Source organism: Nerophis ophidion, linkage group LG10 (assembly GCF_033978795.1).
Source record: "Nerophis ophidion isolate RoL-2023_Sa linkage group LG10, RoL_Noph_v1.0, whole genome shotgun sequence".
Classification (NCBI taxonomy): Eukaryota; Metazoa; Chordata; class Actinopteri; order Syngnathiformes; family Syngnathidae; genus Nerophis; species Nerophis ophidion.
The window spans coordinates 19,478,713-19,503,274 of NC_084620.1; the positions used below are offsets into that span (position 1 = coordinate 19,478,713).

The following is a 24,562-nucleotide window of genomic DNA, read 5'->3' on the forward strand; positions in this document are numbered from 1 at the left end:
CTTGCATAAATCAAGTATATGTATGTATATGCATGTATGTAACGGTACAAAGTCAAGAAAAGCCTACTGAGGACGGTGAGCTTGGCCCTCCTGGATCTTAGGGCGGCATCGGGGGCCTGGCACTCGTACAAGGAGTCATCAGACAGGTCAGCTGACAGGATCTCCAGGTTGTACTGGCCCAGCTCCTGGACTCGCAGCACTCGGTACCTGGGCCAAGCTGGGACAGCACAGATGTTAACTTGTAATATCATTCAGTATGGAATCTTGCATTGCATATCACCTTTTTTTGGCTAAACGAAGCCTGCTTTTTAAATGTTTGCACGGCTAAAATCAAGCACACATCCATCCCCCCGACGCGCTCCCTCCCATATCCGCCAGCTGTGCCACTGCTGCACATTCTGGCCATGAGGTGGCATTTACACGCTCTGTCACCAGCAGAAAAGCTGTCATGACAGAAGTTTTTTTTAGTTTTTAGGTTTTTTTTGGAGCAGTCCGGTAGACTCCATCCCGTGGTGCACACACACACACACACACACACACACACACACACACACACACACACACTTTGCCACTCAGACGGAGGCGGCGCGCGAGAGTAAAGAAGAGCTGGGCATCACTGTTGCTCTCCTCCTAACCTTGCGCGTCCTTGCTTGTGCTCGCGCCACATTTATACATGCATTTGCATGTTAAATGTGGAGCGCAAGACAGCGTATGAAAAGCTCAGAGCGAGGCACACAAACAGAAGTCTGTTGTGTGCACAAATTACGACAGTGGGGGTTGGGGGGAGTAACGTGTGCTTAGCTCTGCAACAGCACATTTAATCGACACTTTGCGCTGCACCTAAACACGTCCTGCATTAGCATCTCTGCGCTTCTTATACTCCATTTGCCTCCTGTACACTGGGAGCGCTATTTCCTTTTAGCGCAGTAAAATTAATTCCTTTTCCGGTTGACCGATGACATCCCCCACGTCATTTGCAGATGCTGTCTGTAGGAGTAAACGTCACTGCCACCTTTGCAACCTCATTATTTTATTAGCTAAGTTTTATATTCATAAATGTAAGTTTCTTAATACCCGTCCTATCTTTTGTGCCTTTAAAAAAGATCTGGAACTTTACATTAAAACCCTCTCTACCTCTAACAACAAAAAAGCTGTGAAAACGATGATGCTGTGTTCCAAATTTAAGTTGTTTGATGAATCTGAATAAGCCTATGGCTTTGCATTTTGTTTATTATTTATATATATATGTTTGTATTCTTTTTTTATTATTTTGAACTTACAACCCTCTGGCGCTGTGTTGTACTGTTTTCATAATGTTTTATAATGTTGTATATTGTTGTTTGTCTTACTGTTTGTAATTGTTGAAATTTATAAATAAACCTTTAAAAAAAAAAAAAAAAAACGTCACTGCCTATGTCCGTGGTGCTGAGGACGAGCGCTATCGGGCGGGGGCGGGGTTTGTGCTGACAGCGAGACACAGCTGGCAGGTGATTAGATGTCAAAGGTGGTACGTGTTAATCTAATCATCTGTTGTCTTTAAGAGTGAGCGGCCGGGTATGTGTATCATTCACAATCCTTGTGTAAGACAATAACACAATGTTTTTTTTTATTAACTCATAAATAAATACTAACAAAAGTCAGCTAAAAATGGAGTCAAAGAGAGTCGCTGTATTCCACCTATAATTCCTTCTAAAAAACTTCCAAAAACCTCATTTAATGTTTTGTATACACAGTGTAAATATATATGTAGTATCTAGTAACATTCATAATAACATGTAATATTTACATATTTTGACCCAATTATGCATATGTCGGCACATTAAATACACAGATGCATCACAACGTTCACTTTCCCTTCTTCTACTAAAAACTAATGGGCCGATATTGCTTTTGTTTTAACTTCCACTTGACTTTGACTTTGTTTTAATCAGGGAAAAAAAATAACAGAAAAATCCGTAGCTTATTCCAAAATGATTGTGTGTCTGTCTCCAATGTTATTGCGCTCTGGAAATATGTTGTGAAGGACATCTGCTGGGTCAAAACGAGGCCTTTCCCTAATTGATTGAGACTTTTATTAGTAGATTGCACTGCTCAGTACTTATTCTGTACAATCAACCACTAAATAGTAACACCCGAATCAGTTTTTCAACTTAATACCTAACAGGTATTTACTTGCAAACAAAGTCAAAGAGATTTCTTTCAAAATCATTCATCGTTATTACCCTGTAAAGACTGTGATGTTTAGATACAAAAAGTACATTGATGTTACCTGCACCTTATGTAACATGCTTCTACAGACTGTTTTGGACTTGTGAAAGCACTCGATCACTACAACAGGGCATCTGTCGTTTTATCTTGGACAATATTCATGTCAAATGTGTGCTTTGTTTTAAAGATGTGCTATTTGGATTTACACAGTATGAGAACAAACGTGAAAAAAGGAATTTTACCTTTGCAACCTCATTATACTATTGCCAAAGTTGTATATTCATAAATGTAATTTTCTCAATACCCGACCTGTTTTTTGTGCCTTTAAAAAAAAAATTGAACTCTACTTTAAAACACTTTCTACCTCTAAGAACCTAAAAGTTGGTAAAACTATGATGCTGTGCTCCAAATGTGGACTATTTACGGAACTTGTGTGAGCCTATGGCTTTACACATTGCTACATATAAATATTTTACATTCTACTTTAGTTGCTTTATTGAGTTTACAGCCCCCTGGCACGGTTTTGTACTGTTTTTGTACTTGTTTTGATTATTATTATTACTTAATTGTAAGTAAACGTTCATATTATAAATAAAGGTTTAAAAAAAAGAAAAAACTTGTTTTAACTAATGTCCGCTGTAATGTTGGCACATATTACACATATCACGTCTCTAATGGCTAGTCTGATGTTAAATAGCAGACAGCATCAATAAATGATCTTTGATTGCGCTACGAACATGACATTCTACCAAGAATATCTCTGGGCAGATGCAGGGAGGATGTAATGAAAATAGTTGTTTTTCAAATGAAAATCATAGACTCAAAACTTTTGAATGTCTCAAAGTTCATCCAAAAGGCTGATGGAAGGAGACATATATGAATGATATGAATAATATAAGTTTATTTCGGTCATATAATCAATCAAATCAATCAACCATTTTGTGTGATCAGTTTTACAGTACAGGTTATACGTAAACAATCATACACATTTACACACACAAAAAAAGAAAAAAATGACCGAAAAGGAATAGGCTGAAGCCAAAGCTTATATTTGCCTATCCTATATTTTCACTGAAAATTAGATTGCCTGGAACATCAAAGCTAAAAAAAAAAAAAAAATTCAATGGGATGAAAGTAATTGTTACTATATTTTATAATTTTCAATTATTTCACCTTTCAAGGTTTTCTTAAACCTTACCAAAGAAGAGCATGTCTTCAGCTCATCACTGAGCTTGTTCCACCATTTAACTCCTAAAACTGAAATACATTTGTATTTTATATTCGTTCTCGCTTTACCTATTTCAAAAATCAATATCTCCCGTAAATTATAGTTTTCTCCTCTTAAATGAAATAGCCTAAGAATACAAGCTGGAAGGCTGTTCTTTACTCGAAACATAATTTCCAATGTTTTTAAAAACACAATGTCTGAAAATTTTAATACATTTGAACTTATAAATAATGGATTGGTATGTTCATAGTAGCACACTTTGTGTATTATTCTAATGACCCTTTTTTGAAGTTGTATTATTGAGTCTATGTTTATTTTATGAGCATTTCCCCAAATTTCAACACAATACGTGAAATATGGAAAAATAAAAGAAAAATACAACCTATGCAGGCATTTCTTATTCAGCAGGTGTCTTACTTTATAAAGAATAGCAATAGATTTGGATATTTTTCCCTTTATGTATTCAATATGCGGTTTCCAACACATATCCAGAGGAAGGTTTTGATTACTCTGGACTATATAGCCAGTTGTGCAGAAAGTGAATCAGTTGCACAAATGCAACGTGGAGAAATGTGTGTACGCTTTATTATTCGCCTTTAATATACCTGCTTCATTCTATTTTATCTCATTCGTATTTTGTCCGGGAGACTGAATTAAGCCGGCATTCTACCTTTCCTTAGCTACCTTCTTAAATAAATCTCGGTTTATTGTTTTATGCACTTCAAAATGTTTTGTTCTTTTTTAATTTGTGAAGCAAATAAACAGTCCCCCGCTTCAATACAATTGTTGCTACATTTTTATTGAATGGTATCTGCTTCCTGGGGATAGGTTGATTGGCAACACTAAATTGGCCCTAGTGTGTGAATGTGAGTCTGAATGTTGTGTATCTGTGTTGGCCCTGCGATGAGGGGGCGACTTGTCCAGGGTGTACCCCACCTTCCGCCCGATTGTAGCTGAGATAGGTACCAGCGCACCCCGCCACCCCAAAGGGAATAAGCGGTAGAAAATGGATGGATGGAAGGTATCTGTTTCCGGGTTTTTTACCGCCCCCTGAGACTGGCGCCTGTCCTGCTGCACACATCCCCCTTGAGAGATCTGGTTTCCGATTGCATAATCAAGGTGTTTTAGTGTTGACTTTTCAAAAACCGAACAAAATGGGGTTAAGGTGTTACAATGGGCTGGAGGACGCTTATTTACTACAGCCAAACTATTTCAGAACTTATTTAGTGAATTGACACAAACTAACTGTTAACACTAATCCACTTTGTCTGGTTTCCATATTTTATCGGGTAGGCCAAGTGTTCTCAATTGGGAGACTTTAACAACTGAAGAAGGTTTTCAAGCTATAGCTGCTCCTCGGCAATATCCGTATTTGTATTTTTATAGGGCTGGAAAGGGCAGGTTATTTCACAATGCATTGTGGATGCAAGGTAACCATATTTGCTGGACGTAGGTTTTGTTTACATGGCTGTACTGTAGCCGCGGTAATGTTAGAGAGAGAGCAACAAACTGGATTGAAATGGATTGTACTAAATAAAAAAAATCAATGGACCGCACCGAGATAGACTGTACACTATTCCTAAGGCTCGCTACACCAAAAAAAATATTTAAATTGGAGGAATTCATCCATATGAGCACGCCCAATGGACAAGAGAGTTGCGTAAGCTGCCGTCATTGTCAAAGTCAAACTTGTATATATCTTGTTAACGGTGTCACTTTATTTGCCAAAGTATTTCAGAATGCAAAGTTTGTTAAAGGGGAAATGCAATGCACTTTTTTTTCTTTTGCGTATCGTTCGCAAACGTTATGAAAGACATAACGACAGAGAGATTTTTTTACATTTGTAATTATTATTAAATTTAAATATTAAATAAAGGTAAATAAAAGTCTGCTTACAGCTAAGCCAATGGGAAGTCCTCTTTCGCCCATAAATTCCAAATAAATAATCATTCAAAACCACCAACAAAACTCCGTTTTCCGTTCGGGCTCCAGTACTCTGGAATGCCCTCCAGGTAACAGTTCGAGATGCCACCTCAGTAGAAGCATTTAAGTCTCACCTTAAAACTCATTTGTATACTCTAGCCTTTAAATAGACTCCCTTTTTAGACCAGTTGATCTGCTGTTTCTTTTCTTTTTCTTCTATGTCCCACTCTCCCCTGTGGAGGGGGTCCGGTCCGATCCGGTGGCCATGTACTGCTTGCCTGTGTATCGGCTGGGGACATCTCTGCGCTGCTGATCCGCCTCCGCTTGGGATGGTTTCCTGCTGGCTCCGCTGTGAACTGGACTCTCGCTGCTGTGTTGGATCCGCTTTGGACTGGACTCTCGTGACTGTGTTGGATCCATTGTGGATTGAACTTTCACAGTATCATGTTAGACCCGCTCGACATCCATTGCTTTCCTCCTCTCTAAGGTTCTCATAGTCATTATTGTCACCGACGTCCCACTGGGTCATTGTCACCGATGTCCCACTGGGTGTGAGTTTTCCTTGCCCTTATGTGGGCCTACCGAGGATGTCGTGGTGGTTTGTGCAGCCCTTTGAGACACTAGTGATTTAGGGCTATATAAGTAAACATTGATTGATTGATTGATTGATTTACATTTCGTGACTTGAATATTAACCAAGTATTAGTGATATTGTTATTATAAGCGCTAACGCAGACAAACTATTTATATCGGCGATGTGATCATTTCCTGTGTCCCTATGCTGACATCGAGTAGTCAGCTGCTTCCTCGCTTCCTTGCTGCCTTCAAGATCATAAATCCTGCATCTCACCTAGACAGAAGGTGGCTGTTGACATAATCCGACAAGTTGGGACATGTTGACAGCCATTTAGGACCTGGAACTGGTGAGGATGACACAAAAAGCGCTGGATTCCCTGCCCCCCCCCCCCCCCCTGTTCCTTCGCAATGAATATGAGACATTTTTCACCTAAATAAGAATATATGAACAACCCAGCAGTCAGCATCCTAATGACAGCAGACATTGCACAATAAGTGTGCAGTAAACAATAATCATTCATTCATCCATCCATTTCCTACTGTCAGTCCCTTTTGGGGTAAAGAAAGAAAAAAAAAAAAGGGAAATGTTATGATGCATTTTTCAAGTTAATGCGCTGCTGCGTATGCTAAAAATGATCAAAATACGAAACTATTAAATGTTATTATAAACGTGCCGGTTACTACAGTACATATATACTTACATCATGTATAAAAAACCCTAATGGAGGTGTTTGGATGTTTTTTAGGGGCTCTATAGGCAGGACTGAACGGCTCCAATGGGCTGCATTATAAGCAGACTTTTGATTAAATGTATTTAATATTTACAATGCATAAAAAAAAAACACCCATCGTTATGTCTTTCATAAAGATTGTGAGCGATATGCAAAATTTAAAAAAATAAGTGTTTTTTTCCTTTAAGGCCTATTGTCCTCCATTCAAATTGCACAAAATGTGCGGCTTTAATCTCTCATGTGTTCGAGGTGGAGTGAGGGTGCCCAGCCTCATTTCATAAGCAGGTTTCCCCGAAAAAACGAGCTTATTATTACTTTTAACTACTTTGATCACTGTGCTGCTGCTCCGAAAATAATATTCATTCATGTTTGTGCTTACCCGAGACTAAAAGTAGACAGACAGCAATCAAACAAACGTACATAAGTATTCACAGCTTTTTCTCAATATTTTGTTGATGCACCTTAGGCAGCAATCACAGCCTCAAGTATGTTTGAATAAGATACCACAAGCTTGGCGGACCTATCTTTGGGTAGTTTTGCCCATTCCTCGTTGCAACACCTCTCTTGCTCCATCGGATGCCATACAGGCCTGATTGGTGGATTTCTACAGAGATGCTTGTCATTCTGGAAGGTTCTTTTCTCTCCACAGAGGAATGCTGTAGTTCTGACTGAGTGACCATTGGGTTCTTGGTCACCCCCCTCACTAGACTAAGAAAAATGCAGCAATGGACAGAGACATCTTGGAGGAAAACCAAAGCTTCCTGTCACAAACTCGCATGACTGCAGTAGTGGTGACCCCAAGATGCAGGAACCAGGAGAGCGACCAACAGGTAAGATGCGTTTAATATGATCAAACGGAGGAGAAAGCAGTCTTGCATGTAAGTTCAACAAACAAAAAGCAATCCTCGAGCACTGAGGAGCGCGTTAATAGGAAACAACAGCAAATGAGGGAAAAAACAGTGCTTAGCGGGACAAGCAGGAAATGGAAACAAAATAAGAGCATTGATGGGAAGTAATCACAAAACAAAGAAGCACAAACAGAAATGAAATGACAGATCGTCACAGCTTCCAATCCAACCTGATGGAGCTTGAGAGGTGGTGCAAAGATGAATGAGCAAAACTGCCCAGAGATAAGTGTGCCAAGCTTGTGGCATCATATTTAAAGGCCTACTGAAATGAGATTTTCATATTTAAACGGGGATAGCAGATCCATTCTATGTGTCATACTTGATCATTTCGCGATATTGCCATATTTTTGCAGAAAGGATTTAGTAGAGAACATCGACGATAAAGTTCGCAACTTTAGGTCGCTAATAAAAAAGCCTTGCCTTTACCGGAAGTAGTAGACGTTGTGCGCGTGACGTCACTGGTTGTAGGGCTCCTCACATTGTTTAGAATGTGAGCCTCCAGCAGCAAGAGCTATTCAAACCGAGAAAGCGACATTTTCCCCTTTAATTTGAGCGAGAATGAAAAATTTGTGGATGAGGAAATTTATAGTGAAGGCCTAGAAAAAAAAAAAGAAAAAATAAGTTAAAAAAAAACAAAGGCGATTGCAGCGAGAGCGATTCAGATGTTTTTAGACACATTTACTAGGATCATTCTGGGAAATCCCTTATCTGCCTGTTGTGTTGCTGGTGTTTTAGTGATTTAAATAGTACCTCAAAGTCGGAGGGGTGTGGCGACGGGGGTTTTGACGCCAGAGTCTCTGAGAGAAGTCAAGGCAGCTGGAGGGGGACGCTGGCTCCGCTGATCTCCGGTAAGAGGCGACTTATTTCCACAATTTTCTCACCGAAAACTGCCGGTTGACATGTGGTCGGGATCCATGTTCGCTTGACCGCTCTGATCCATTGTAAAGCTTCAACTCCGGGAATTTTAAACAAGGAAACACCGTGTGTTTGTGTGGCTAAAGGCTAAAAGCTTCCCACCTCCATCTTTCTTCTTTGACTTCTCCATTATTAACAAATTGCAAAAGATTCAGCAACACAGATGTCCAAAATACTGTGTAATTGTGCAACGAAAAGAGACAACTTTTAGCCGTAAGTGGTGCTGGGCTAAGATGTCCCCTCCAACCAATTGGGTTTCACTATGTGAAGCGCTTTGAGTCACTAGAGAAAAAGCGCTATATAAATATAATTCACTTCACTTCACAATAATGTCACAAACACTCGTCATCATACGCGTCATCATTTTGCGACGTTTTCAACAGGAAACTCCGAGGGAAATTTAAAATTGTAATTTAGTAAACTAGACTGGCCGTATTGGCATGTGTTGCAATGTTAATATTTAATCATTGATATATAAACTATCAGACTGCGTGGTCGTAGTAGTGGGTTTCAGTAGGCCTTTAAAAAGACGTTAGGCCGTAAATGCTGCTAAAGGTGCATCAACCTAGTATTGAGCAAAGGCTGTAAATACTTATGTACATTTGATTTTTTTAGTTCTTAAGTTTTAAGAAATTTTCAAAAATTTAGAAATATATACATTCACATTGTCCGTATAGGGTATTGTGTGTAGAATTTTGAGGACAAAAAGGTTGTGACAAAAAAAATTTGAAAAAGTGAAGCAATATGAAAACTTTCTGGATGAGGATTTAGAAATTAAAATAAGAAGAAGTGCTATTTTTTTTTTTACTATTTTTGGTAGTTAAATAAAAAGTACAGTATCTGATCTTGCAAGGGTGACTTCCAAAAGTCCATAAAAAATGAGTGTGGGCCAGATGTAAGACTGCTTGTTGACTTTTTATGCACGCAATCTAAAAGTGTGAGGTTTATGTCTGGGGTATCATGTTGATTGAGTGCCATAAAGGTCCCCGGAGTGCCCCAGATTCCAAACGATCTCACCAAATCATCGTCAGCGGCGTTTAAAGAGACATCTCATTTGCATGCAGCCTGCAAAAGCAAGGCCGTTGGAGGCGCGCGGTCTCACCCCGTAGGTCCTCGCCTATGCCCAGCGCCAGGCCATCTTTGGTCCACTGAACAATGCCCGAGTAGTTGAAGACCACACAGGACAAGATCACCCTCTGGCCCCTCACCACCGACTGGTCTGCCGGCTCCTGGGAGAACCTAGCGGTCCACACTGAGGATGGGAGGCAAAAAACAGAAGTAAGTTGTCAATTAAAAATGTCAGCTTTTATTTTACGGCTAATTGACCGCACGCGCTGCAGAGATATGTCGTGACCTTTGGCCTTTAGCAGAGAAGAAGGAGAAGAAGAAGACGACTAGCAGGAGGAGGAGGAGGATGGAGAAGAGACCTATCATGCTCACACAGTCAAGAGGAGATCAAAAAGACTCTGATCCCCTTTTTCCGTATTTCCTCCAAACTGGCGGAATCCCCTCTCCCTCCCCCCAACTCTTCTTGCTCATTCCTCCCTGTGAGTCATCTCGCAGGCTTCCAAAGCTACAGTGGCCATCATTGTGTGCTCGCCACAGCAGATCAACCAGACTGCTGCTGCTGCCTCATATGTGGAAAATGGAGCGGGGGGGAAAAAGAGAAGAGAAATAGACGCCATTGTGTCTCTCTCGCTGTATGATGACAAGTTGTAATTAGCTGTCCCTCCAAGACAGGACGTCCATATTAGGGAGGATGTGCGTCTCACTTTGAATTTTCGTCCTTTCTGCCTACTCTACTTTGGAGGATGTAACGGACTGCAATTATTAATGTCATGTATATATGCGCCACTCTCTTTTAAATGACTTTGTATTCGTTGTTGTGCTGCCACTGTACACTCACTGGCCACAACATTAGGCACACCTGCATTATGACTTCAGTGTCAAATTATTGTTGTATTTTTATGTGTATTATTGTGCTTGCAGAGCTGTTTTATTGTTACTTTATGGCAGTCCTTCTCAAATAGTGGGGCAGGCTCCCCTAGAGGCCTGGTGCGATGCCAGAACATGTTTATCAGTATCACGCAGTATCATGCTTCACACCCTGTTTCGAAAAGCTGTGCACTGCAAAACGTGTTCATTTTTGCCATTTTTTTCCTGACTTTCTCATTTTTGTTAAAAAAAAAACTAGTTCCCTTATTTTGGTTATGTAGGTTAAAGGGTTTTATATATTGTGCTACTGAGTTAATAATACTGATCAATTTTAATGTTTTTAATATTTATTTAGTTTACATAGTTTTATTTTTTCATTATCAAATGGTTCAAGTCTGTCCAAATTATATTAAATTAAGGATTTATTTTGGGGGGGGATTTATTTTCTATTACAGACTATAAAACAATGATAATAATGTTATTCTTTGTTGTAAGTTGATCAATATTTCTCTCTTTTTTGTTTTCTTTAATGTTAATGAGGATACAATGTGAGGGCTTCACGGTGGCAGAGGGTTTAGTGCGTCTGCCTCACAATACGAAGGTCCTGAGTAGTCAGGGTTCAATCCCGGGCTCGGGATCTTTCTGTGTGGAGTTTGCATGTTCTCCCCGTGAATGTGTGGGTTCCCTCCGGGTACTCTGGCTTCCTCCCACCTCCAAAGACATACACCTGGGGATAGGTTGATTGGCAGCACTAAAATTGGCTCTAGTTTGTGAATGTGAGTGTGAATGTTGTCTGTCTATCTGTGTTGGCCCTGTGATGAGGTGGCGATTTGTCCAGGGTGTAATCCGCCTTCCGCCTGATTGGAGCTGAGATAGGCACCAGCGCCCCCCGCGACCCTTAAAGGGAATAGGCGGTAGAAAATGGATGGATGGATGGAAGGATACAATGTTATGCAGAGGTGTACTTATAACAATTTTTAGACAAATGATACCATTTATAGTCATGGTGGATAGTGTTTTTTCCTCTTTGAGGGCGTAAACAGAAAATAATTGAGAAGCACTGAGATGAGAATGTGTTGTCACTTGTCATGTTTGCTTCAGTTAAAAGAAACTCTGCTGTGTTTGCTCTGCCAGTATGCTTCATTTGGTCAAGTGTGTACGTGATCAACTGAATCCTGCTGTGGACCAAGCAAGCAGGCCAATACCATTTTAAAGATGGTTCTGGGTGTGAAGTGAACGCTAATGCAGTTTGGTTCACTTGATCTCAATGTGAAAGCTACACTGGCCGAATACCAGAGTTAAAATGATGGCATAAAGCATGCAGTAATAACATTTTTTTAGAAACAAATGCATTGGAAGTGCTGTCTCTGCTCTGCACTGCTTTTAAAGAATATTTTTGAAGCTGTTGGGGAAATGTAAGATGGTAAATACAGCACAGTATAAAAATAATGTACATAGTAAACCCTTTGAACTGCATTTTTGTTTAGGATTTTTGTGTTATGTCACATAATATGTCACAAAAGCTCTTTAAGTGTATATTTTAGAAGATTTTTGTGATATCAAAGCTGTAAATTATAGCACAAAATAAAAATAATCTACATATTCAACCATGTCAACTGTATTGTGGTTTGAAAAATGTTTGTTCTGTCTGGTAATATGTCACAAAAGCTCTTTTTCTAGAAGCTTTTGGAGGAATCTCAGATGGTAAAAATAGCAGATTATTTAAAAAAAAAACAACACATATTCAACCCAGCAGATGACATTTTGGTTTGGATTGTTTGAGTTATGTCACAAAATATGTCACGAAAGCTCTTTAAAAGTATATTTTGGAACCTTTTTGTGAGATCAAAGATGGCAAATATAGAATAAAAATAAGGTATGTACTCAACCCTGTAGATGGCAATTTGATTCGGAATATGAGTTTTGCCACATGGTATATCACAAAAGCTCTTTAAAATTGTATTTTAGAAGCTTTTTGTAAAGCAAAATATGGTAAATGCAGCAACATGTAAAAAAAAAATAAACAGATTCAACCCTGTTAAATGCATTTTGGTCTCGAATATTGACTTCCTGTCACATTTGTCAAAAAAACTCTTTAAAATTATATCTTACAAGCTTTTTGAGACATTTAGGATATTAATTATAGCAGAATATAAAGATAATCTACATGTTCAACCCTGTAAACTGCATTTTGGTTTGGAATATTTGGGTTACTTCACGTAATATGTCACAAACGCTCTTTAATAAACATTGTAGATGGTTTTAGGAGAAATCTGATCTGGTAAACATAGTAAATTATAAAAATGACCTACATATTCAACCCAGTAAATGACATTTCGGTTTGGAATGACCGAAATGTGTCACAAAAGCTATATTATATCAAGCTACGGATTGGACTAGACTCTCACACTATTAACAAGATCCACTCGACGTCCATTGCAGCACCAGTCGCCTGGTGAAGGGGGTGGGGTTTTTTTGAGGTCCACATCTGCAGTCCCCTCCAAGGTTTCTCATTGTATCCCATTGGGTTGAGTTTTCTCTTACCCTGATGTGGGATCTGAGCCGAGGAGGTCTTTGCGGCCTTTGCCGCCCTTTTGGGACACTCGTAATTTAGCACTATATAAATAAACTTTGATTGTTTGTTTCTCCCCGTGAATGCGTGGGTTCCCTCCGGGTACTCCAGCATCCTCCCACTTCCAAAGGCATGCAACTGGGGATAGGTTGATTGGCAACACTAAATGGTCCCTTGTGTGTGAATGTGAGTGTGAGTGTTGTCTGTCTATCTGTGTTGGCCCGGCGCTGAGGTGGCGACTTGTCCAGGGTGTACACCGCCTTCCGCCCGATTGTAGCTGAGATAGGCGCCAGCGTCCCCCGCAATCCCCAAGGGAATAAGCGGTAGAAAATGGATGATTGATTGATTGATTGATTGAGCTAATATATCTTAGAAGCTTTTTGTCAAATTTAAAATGATAAAGGTAGCAGCAAAGACAAATGATGTACATTTTTCACCACTGTAGATGGCATTTTGATTTGGAATACTTGAGTTATGACAATACTTATGTCAAAAAAGCTGTTGTTCACTTTGTGCCACAATCAAAAGTATAGGCCCTTTCGTAAAGTCACTCGTTGGTTGTGATGTGCACATGTACCTAATTGTATGGCCCAACGCCTCAGTACAGCAGCCCATCTCACTCTCCCCTGTCGAGATACATTTGTAATGGCGCGTATGTGCTTTTTACCCATAATGCCTTCTATTTCAGTGTTCCTCCTCCTTGCTGGTTGGAAAGGGGTTAGAGGCGGACTGTCACAACTCGTTTATCACATTAAATATCAGCCCCCGGGCACTTTCTCTCTCCCTCGATCCTTGCTTGCTTCTTTCTTTCTTTTCTTGTCACCTCCCACTGTTGCCGTTTTTTTTAACACTCAACCCACCCTCTCCCATTTCCTCCCCCCTTACTCCCTCCTCGCTCTCTCCGGCCCATTCCCTCACACTTCTCCCTCCAAAGCCTCCAGCACTTTTTCCTGAACGCTCACATCTCTGTCACTTTTTTTTTGGAACACAAGTGCCATATGCCTCGGCCACCCCACCTCCCGCAATCCCAGTCACGACCCTCGTCCACACCCCATCCCACCTATTCCATATCCGAGCAGACTGATTTTGCAGAGGTACAATATGCCCGCTAATGTGGAAGAAGGCAGTCGTGCACAAAATAAAGATTCCAGCGCCAATCACAACAATAGCTTCTGACAGTGCTGCACATTAATATTCTGAAGATAAAGGAGATGTGCGAGGCTACACGGAGAGGAGCGAATCAGATGCAGATGGAGCTCTGCGGCATGCATACCTAGAATAATTCAACACCCAGCCCAAAAAGAGGAAGAAAGTCGTAAAAAAAATAGAAGCTCTTAATTTGCTTCTAGAGATGATGGCCTAAATCGACGAGAATAATGAAACGAAAACACTGTGCGCAGTCATTGGATGTAAAAAGTGTTTGCCAAATCAAGATGGTACTTAGGTGGAAATTATAAACATTGTTGGCTTACGTTCAGTTCAGTTCAGTTCAGTTTCAGTTTATTTTGTACATGCATACGATACAATAGAATTAATCTCATATTTCCAGTTGTTTCATTACAGCGCGTCCGAAAAGGAGTAGGAAGAAGCTCAGCTTTGTGTTGTACGTGGATACACATGTTTTGAATTAGATTTTCCTCTAAGGTTATATTTGTCCTCGTTTGTTGAGAAGAATTGTTGTACATTTTTGGGTAGCAGGTTATAGTTTGCTTTTTACATCATTTTAGCTGTTTGCAAATGCACCAAATCGTTGAATTTCAATATTTGTGATTTAATAAATAAAGGATTTGTATGTTCTCTGTATCCAACATTATGCATTATTCTAAATGATCTTTTTTGTAACACCATCAGTGAATGAAGCACACATTTTAATTGTTTCCCCATATTTCTGCACAATAACTCAGATATGGTAACACTAGTGAGCAGTAGAGAATATGAAGTGATTTTTGGTCCAGAACTTGTTTTGCTTTGTTCATAATCAACGTTTTTCTTGCTACTTTATGTTGTATATTTTTTACATGATATTTACAATTTATTTTATCATTTATTATTACACCCAAAAATGTGTTCTCTTTTACCCTTCAATGTCTACTCCGTCTATTTGTATTTGTGTTTGACTTTCTCTTCTACTGTTATCAAGCATGTTCCTTGGAAAAGATGAACTAGAGGGTGTAAAGGGGTCTCGTAATGAAGGGCTGTCCAAAGTAAGGCCTGTGTGGCCCTCAGCTTGATTCTTATTAGCCCTCGACATGTTCTAGAACAGTGGTTCTCAAATGGGGGTACGCGTACCCCCAAGTGGGTCTCGTCTTAAGACCCACTTTTATTCTTTGGCTTTCAACACTACGTGAGTTGTGTGGTCCTCTGTCCTCTGTTGTCCTCTGTGTTTTTTATACACTTTGATTTTTATTTTACTGTTTTAATTGATTTTACCCTTTAAAACAGTTTTTAATCATATTTGTTTTTATATTGTTTTTATTGGTTTTATTTGTATTTATTTTTTGTTTTATTCAGTCATTGGTGGAGCATAATATTGTTTTTTTGTTTTTTTTTAATATTGTTTTTAAAATGGCTGTGCAGCACTTTGGAAACGTTATTGTTGTTTAAATGTGCTATATAAATAAAGTGGATTGGATTGGATTGGATTGGGTACGTGAGATTTTTTTTAAATATTCTACAAATAACAACAATTCAAAAATGCTTTATAAAAATATTTATTGAATAATACTTCAACAAAATATGAATGTAAGTTCATAAACTGTGAAAAGAAATGCAACAATGCAATATTCAGTGTTGACAGCTTGATTTTTTGTGGACATGTTCCTTAAATATTGATGTTAAAGATTTATTTTTTTGTGAAGAAATGTTTAGAATTAAGTTCATCAATCCAGATGGATCTCTATTACAATCCCCAAAGAGGGCACTTCAAGTTGATGATTACTTCTATGTGTAGAAATCTTTATTTATAATTAAATCACTTGTTTATTTTGCAACAAGTTTTTAGTTGTTTTCTATATTTTTTTCCAAATAGTTAAAAAAAGACCACTACAAATGAGCAATATTTTGCACAGTTATACAATTTAATAAATCAGAAACTGATGACATAGTGCTATATTATACTTCTGTATCTCTTTTTATCAACCAAAAATGCTTTGCTCTGATTAGGGGGTACTTGAATTAAAAAAATGTTCACAGAGGGTAAATCACTGACAAAAAGGTTGAGAACCACTGTTCTAGAAAACATGGCCTGAATTTGGAAAATAGGAAGGCAAACTGAGGTCACACAAAAAAATGTCCATGCAAAATTTACACCTATACAAACCAAAATGGCCGATTGCCTGTACGTTTCACAGCACAGGTTCTTCAATGAGTTTCACGCTGCCTGTCATGACCATCATGTTAATTGCATATCCTGCGGGCAAATACTGATATCTTCTCACTCTCCTTGGCGGTGTTACTGAGGATGGGTGAGTACCAAAACTCGGGTCCATAATGGCACAAGTGTTGATGTAAACGGTAGTCCCTAGCTAGCTATCGATTTATTATTTCCGTGCTTAATGCTGACTCAACAAGTGCTAGGCTGGGAGTTTGTGCAAGTAGTCTTGTCAAGGGCACGCAGAGTAAGACGCTCCTTTTAAACTTGCGCGCCGACTTTAACACGACGATAGCATTCCTCAAATCCAACAATGCATACACAACACTGCTTCCTCATTATGCAAGGTGCATTCACCAACTCTGGAATTCTGAACATCAACATTACAACACAAGCAAATCGGTGTTTTTGTTCTATTTGTTTGAACACTTTCACCTCCTTATATATCCTGTCCATGAATGTATATATTTTTCATATTGTTACCACTTCTATTACAAAGTAGTGTCTAGTTCTAAAGTATATCTGTTAGTAGACTTGATATGGAATTACTAAAAACGACAACATGGGTGACGGGGAGAAAACAGTGTGGAGGCACGTAAATAAGACCGCCCACAAAACATCGCATTCTAAAGAGACGACCAGAAAGCGACTTGAAAATGGTCTGTAAAACAATCTATTGAAATGTTGACCAAAGCACCACCGTTACATGTTTTGTTGACTAAAGGGAAGTATTTTAAATGTAGAAAAAAAAATCTAAATATTACCCCTTTTAGAAATAGTGCAATCATTTAAAAAAATATATTATCTCTGCCTTTGCACAGACACATTTAGGAGTACGAAGAAGCAGATGTTATTTCCTCTTACACAATAATTCCTACGTCTAAGCAATTCCTGTCAATTGGATCTATTTAGTGTAGTTTTATGACATTCAAAACAGGTAGAAACAGTTGTCATTTGTGGTTTTTTTTTGTTTGTTTGTTGTTCTTTCCCATGTCTCCTGTTTGAATAGAACCTAGCCCCGCCCCTCTACTGTGTCAGCCAATCATGGCCATCCATTTCTCCACACACTTCCTTGGTTTATATTCATAAATTAATCAAACAAATATAAATAATTATTCCATCCATCCATTTTCTACGACTTATTCCCTTTGGGGTTGCGGGGGGCGCTGGAGCCTATTTCAGCTACAATCGGGCGGAAGGCGGGGTACACCCTGGACAAGTCGCCACCTCATCGCAGGGCCAACACAGATAGACAGACAACATTCACACTCACATTCACACACTAGGGCCAATTTAGTGCTGCCAATCAACCTATCCCCAGGTGCATGTCTTTGGAAGTGGGAGGAAGCCGGAGTACCCGGAGGGAACCCACGCAGTCACGGGGAGAACATGCAAACTCCACACAAAAAGATCCCGAGCCCGGATTTGAACCCAGGACTTCTCAGGACCTTCGTATTGTGAGGCAGAGACACTAACTCCTCTTCCACCGAGCTGCTCTAAATAATTAGTATATAAGATAAATTATTAGATATTACAAAAATGTTCTTTGTTAGCTGTAACACAAAGATAAAATGTTTTTTTTCAGTTAGCTTTGCATACATTGACCTACAATGGATTGGTTTTAGTATCTTTAAAGCAACACCATGTATCAAAGAGGATGCCACACCATACTATGTGTAAATATGCGGGCCTCGCTGGGAGAAGTTTTGACTGTATTAAAAAAAAAAATTAAATCGAGTTGAACCTGGAAGCCGTTACTGACATATATGGAATCATAATTATTTTTTGTATTGTTCTTACACTACCATTGCTTATATGTGTCACTTTTGATATGGTTTTGTCAGGGTTTACTAGCTTTTTTTTTGTTTTTTTTTTTTTTGTTTTTGCATCTGATCAAGCCACGAAAATGTGACTATCTTCTGCTTTTTTAAGTGTGAACGGTGAAGAGGTTCCTGAGAGATGATCTAGTGATCACTTCCCGAGGATCCTTGATGCCGAGGAATATTCATCCATCTTGCTTTGGTCTGGATCGTCTGCTGATCCTGAGCCAGTGCAGGATGGATGGATATATACAATATCTGGGTACGTATTCTAATAGTGTCTATACTGTAAACCTTGAGTTTTTAAAGTCCAAGTGCACCTCTCTCCTCAAGCGTGCATGTGAGTGGATGTGTGCATGTATGAAGGGTCTGAGTGAGCAAAGTATGCTTGTCAAATGTGATTTTAACTGTAAAATTCTATAAAATATATTTGCAATAAAAAAAAAAAAAAACATTTTTTTTTAAATCGAGTTGATTTTTTGGGGCCAAACAAAAGTGAGGCAGCGTTGAAGGAAGCTGGTAAGGCAGGGGTGTCAAACGGCCACCAACGGGTTTTATCCGGCCCGCGGGATGAGTTTGCTAAGTATGAAATCAAGCCGAAAATTTTGAATGAAAGAAACTGCTTTTCTAAATGTGTCCACTAGATGTCACAATAGCAATTTTTTGTATCTTTGCAGATGATGCTACATATGTAAAAAAAAATTAACCACTTGATGTTAGTGCACCAGTCGAGGAAAATGAGCAAACTACATAAATAACATCCTTTTATTTGGTTTTGATATAAATGTATTTCTATCTTGATAGATTGATAAGCAACTTCAATGAGTTAACTGATGAACATTATCACATAATTTATTCAGAAAGTATAAATAACGACAACTAAAGATAGAAAACCATGACTTGATTAACGTGGACTCCAACTTAAACAAGTTGAAAAACTTATTCGGGTGCTACCATTTAGTGGTTAATTGTACGTAATATGTACTGTACTGTGCAATCTACTAATACAAGTTTTAATCAATCAATCATTCAATACTACTAACCACAACATGTAAGTGTAAAAAGAACCCAACAACATTATTATTTGTACATTTTCAGAATGCCTTTTTAAACAAAGAAAACAATCTGAAGTTGTCTTTATTTTTAAGTTATCATGCCATGATTTTACCAGTCCGGCCCACTTGGGAGTAGATTTTTCTCCATGTGGCCCCTGATCTAAATTGAGTTTGACACCCCTGTGCTAAGGGCAATGTAGTCATCGTCACATTAGCATTTCATTCGTATTAAGCTTCTGCGTGCATCATAATCTCTCTCTGATGCTAATTAGTATCATGTTAAGAGTGGATTTTATACTAACCTGAGAGAGGACAAAAAAAAGCACAAAAGTACTTGTTTTATCTGGATGTTTTTTTGTTAACGAAGCCGCAAAGCCGACAGGGGCCTGAGGCCAAGCAAATCCTCGCCCTGGCTACCTTGGAGCTAGAGGTATTCCCTCAACAGTAAACCACAAATGTAATCCAAACTGAACGCTCCCCGGCGGAGGCTGCACAATCTGCAGAGAAAACACCCAAGCTCGGGTTAACGAAAACACTGACTCATTTAAACATGTGCTTGTCGCCTTCTGATTTCCATATTAGCCAGTAAACACTTGTCAACAGCAGTGTGTGTGTGTGTGTACGTGCGTGCGTGTGTGTGTGTGTGTGTTTCTCATAGTGTCAAAAGAAAGGAAGATCCTAGCACAGAGTGCTCGCAATGGAGCTTGTATTCTTTCATTATGTGGGTTATGCTGCAGTGACAAATATAGAGTGTGTCCTGATTTCCTTGAGTCACTCATCCCCAAGACACCGCCGGAGCTCCCTTGTCTACACAAAGAGGTCGTGCGGCAACTGCGCCCGTGACCGCCTGACAACAAAACACACACAAAATAGGCAGTGCGGGTGACCGAGCTGGCGAGCCACTTCCTGTGGACACACGCGAACACAACCACGCTGTAGCCCAAACGTATAATCGACACGTCGAGGCGGTTTGTCGGACATGCGCCGTGGTGGCAGGGCGGCCTTGCTGCTGCATTCCAGAAAACTTGGACTTTTCAGACCTTTGTGACTCAGCCTGTAGTCATACTATACCCTAAGTACAACATGTTTGGCTACTTCCTATGATGATTTGAGTCCATATCTAAAACACTTCCTTGCCATAGATATGATTTGTGTCAATTTTGCCCAACTTCTGTTCCACAGTCACATTTATAACCCGTTTTTTGAGTCTCTCTGCAAGATCTTCATTTCTAGAGGCTTTTCCAGATTGCAAATGAAACCATGCCCGACCCTCTATAACAGGGGTAGGGAACCTATGGCTCTCGAGCCAGATGTGGCTCTTTTGATGACTGCCTCTGGCTCTCAGATAAATCCTAGCTGACATTCCATCCATTTTCTACCGCTTATTCCCTTTTGGGGTCGCGGGGGGCGCTGGCGCCTATCTCAGCTACAATCGGGCGGAAGGCGGGGTACACCCTGGACAAATCACCACCTCATCGCAGAGGTGGCGACTAGCTGACATTGCTTACCACAATAAGTAATTAATAATCGACATCCATTGCTTTCGTCCTCTCCTAGGTTCTCATAGTCATCATTGTCACCGACGTCCCACTGGGTATGAGTTTTCCTTCCCCTTATGTGGGCCTACCGAGGATGTCGTAGTGGTTTGTGCAGCCCTTTGAGACACCAGTGATTTAGGGCTATATAAGTAAACATCGATTGATTGATTGATTGATTGAATAATTCCGCGGGTAATCCATCCATCCATCCATTTTCTACCGCTTGTCCCGTTTGGGTCGCGGGGGATGCTGGTGCCTATCTCCGCTGCATTCACAGTGTTAAAAATAACAAATTCATTGATGAATTGATTAACATGGACCCCGACTTAAACAAGTTGAAAAACTTATTCCGGTGTTACCATTTAGTGGTCAATTGTACGGAATATGTACTGTACTGTGCAATCTACTAATAAAAGTTTCAATCAATCAATCAACGTTCAAAATATAAAACATTCTCATTCATTTTAATCCATCCATCCGTTTTCTAGAAGTCCCATTCATGGTAAGAAGTATTCTTGGTAAGAAGTTTTTTATTTATTATCGGTTAGCTTCAGAATAACAATGTTATCAAAAAGAACAAAATACTTGTTATACTCTTAAAATGTTGGTCGTACTCAAAAATGCACGCATTTCATTGTATTCAGTGTTAAAAAATATGATATGGCTCTCACGGAAATAGATTTTAAAATATTTGGCTTTTATGGCTCTCTCAGTCAAAAAGGTTCCCGACCCATGCTCTATAAAGTATCATCATTTATATTTTGAAAATGTACAGTGTTTAATTGTACTAATATTTTTTTCCCCAGACACGGTTGAAAATAAACTTCATAAAAATTATAAAAATTCACCCAGTCAGAACAATTAAATAAACTTGCACTCTCTCTTAAGTCAGACTCTGCATTTGCACTTTATTTCTGCATTTCTGCATGTCGCATGTCGGTGTTTTTATGCACATGCCACCATTGGATTAAATGGTAATTGGGTTGTAATTGTATAGCGCTTTTCTGCCCTTCAAGGTACTCAAAGTGCTTTGACACTGTTTCCACATTCACCCATTCATTCACACATTCACACACTGATGGAGGAGGCTGCCATACAAGGCCCTAACCACGACCCATCAGTAGCAAGGGTGAATTGTCTTGCTCAAAGACACAAGGGTGACTAGATTGGTAAAAGATGGGGATTGAACGAGGAACCATCAGGTTGCTGGTGCTGCCACTCTCCCAACCACACCACGCCAAACCATCCCATTAAAATAATGCTTTATCCTACATTTTTTTGTTTCCTCATAGCCTTAAGCTCCTCCCTCTCTCGCTGAGAGCTTTATCTAATGTCCAAATATGTACGTCCATCTCGCTGTGATGTCACAACGCTACTAAGTTGCAAAACCTCGCTAACAGAGGCATCCAAAATGCATTGAGCTTACGATTTGACGCTTTGACATAGTTAAACACGACTATCCAACATTGTGACAACATTTATGCGTCAGAAAAGACAAAGATCACCAAAGGTCCTCTTCAAAATTTGCCAATATACACTATATTGCCAAAAGTATTTGGCCACCCATCGAAGTGATGAGAATCGGGTGTCCTGATCACTTGGCCTGGCCACATGTGTATAAAATCAAGCACTTAGACATGGAGACTGTTTCTACAAACATTAGTGAAAGAATGGGCCGCTCTCAGGAGCTCAGTGATTTCCAGTGTGGAACTGTCATAGGATGCCACCTGTGCAACAAATCCAGTCATGAAATTTCCTCGCTCCTAAATATTCCAAAGTCAACTAACGGCTTTATTATAAGACAATAAAAGAGTTTGGGTTGGGCTCGGCCCCTTAGTTCCAGTGAAAGGAACTTTGAATGCTCCAGAATACCAAAACATTTTGGACAATTCCATGCTCCCAACCTTGTGGGAACAGTTTGGAGCGGGCCCCTTCCTCTTCCAACATGACTGTGCACCGCAGTGCAAAAAGCAAGGTCCATAAAGACCTGGATGACAGAGTCTGGTGTGGATGAACTTGACTGGCCTGCACAGAGTCCTGACCTGAACCCGATAGAACACCTTTGGGATGAATTATAAGGGAGACTGTAAGCCAGGCCTTCTTGACCAAAATCTGTGTGTGACCTCACCAATGCACTTTTTGAAGAATGGTCGAAAATTCCTAAAAACACACTGCGCAACCTTGTGGACAGCCTTCCCAGAAGAGTTGAAGCTGTAATAGCTGCAAAAGGTGGACCGACATCATATTAAACCCTACGGATTAGGAATGGGATGGCACTTCAAGTTCATTTGTGAGTCAAGGCAGGTGGCCAAATACTTTTGGCAATATAGTGTAATCCATCCATTTTCTACCGCTTATTCCCTTTGGGGTGGCGGGGGGCGCTGGTGCCTATCTCTCCTACAATCGGGAGGAAGGCGGGTCACACCCTGGACAAGTCGCCACCTCATCGCAGCATATAGTGTAATTCAGACTCACAATAATCCAAAAGTAATTAGTGAAAAAGTAATTAAGAGAAGAAGTAATCCACAAAGTCAAGGTAATTTCAGCAGTTAAAGCACGAATGCTCAGCACGAGTGCTAAAATGTTGCACAGTATTAAGTAAATGTTATTGGCTGTACAAACAACTTTATTGGCTTTGTTGTGTGTTTACTTTTGCTTACCGTCTCAAACGCAGCATTGGCCCAGGACTCCAGGCCAAGGTTTGGTGAAGCTTTTCGGATTCATCCACTTTGCAGCCACAGTTCATCAAATCACCGAGACAGCACGCCATCGCCGGGGTTGCTCACGCCATCGTGAGTCACCTTGACGATGGCGTGAGTGGGAGCGCGACTTTGGCCTCCGAGCGCGCAAGGTACTGACGCCTCGATTTACAGTCCTAAACTACCAGGGAGGGTAAATGCATGCAAAGACATCTGGAGCTATTTTTAGCCCCTGCTAATATGCCCTCGCACAGCCTGACGCCAGGTTGTAAATGTCACCGCTTTATTACAGCGTTTATCTCCAGGCTTGCATCAGCTCTCACTCTGGCGTGGAGACCATTCACTCTTAAGAATCCTTGTGGATTCAGAGGCAGCCATCATGTTATCTTTGTCTCTGGCCACCTCCCCGCTACCTCTATTTAGTACCCCTCCAACGAGGCCCCCGCCGCCTTCCACTCTCCTCTGCACCTCCCCAGCCAATCCCGCGCCTTAGCTGGATTACGGGCTGGCGTCACCATAGCAACAGATGACGTTGTAAATTAGTCGGCCAAAAAAGTTGCTCCGCACTGGCGTGTCCGTAAGCGCATCTGGTCTGATGAAACCTTCCCAAATGTTCACTACTCCCATTTGTCTGGAATGGAGGTGGAGGCAGGGTAGGGTGGGGGCAGCAATGACCTCATCCCCCTTCCACCTATTCCATTGATAGTCAGACACAATGGTCTCACCCCTTGCCTCAAATCCCGCCACCGCTCGTCGATGCACTCCAAATTGATTCTGTTATCTCCCTAATTCCATGTAGCCGCGGCGTGCGGCGACCATGGAGGCGGCGCGGAGAACAAAGGGACCTGGAAGGTCCGCAGACGTGGAGAGGAGGGATAAGGATGAGATCATTGTTTCAGGACAAAGTTGCAGTCCTCCAAATCAGGCTGACTCACAGCCTCTCCCGCTGCGTTGATGTTGATTGAAAGCATCGCAGTGCCACCGTGACGTGTCGACTGAAGCATGTCGATCCAAGTTCGACGAAGCTACTTCCTTTTTGGCAGGCATGAATAAAGCCATTTGTGTTGGGGCCCAAAATTACTTC

At 40.3% G+C, this 24,562-nt stretch overlaps 1 protein-coding gene across 2 annotated transcripts in view; it reads right to left on the bottom strand.

The window, feature by feature from the left end:
• kirrel1a (kirre like nephrin family adhesion molecule 1a) overlaps positions 1 to 24,562 on the bottom strand; it is a 64,376-nt gene that overhangs the window by 23,273 nt on the left and 16,541 nt on the right. For both annotated transcript variants that reach the window (XM_061912761.1, XM_061912762.1), the window contains exons 2-3: positions 9,592 to 9,741; positions 68 to 217 (exon numbers count right to left, since the gene is read on the bottom strand). In XM_061912761.1, the coding sequence (XP_061768745.1) occupies positions 68 to 217; positions 9,592 to 9,741 (300 nt within the window). The remainder of the gene's footprint in view (positions 1 to 67; positions 218 to 9,591; positions 9,742 to 24,562) is intronic.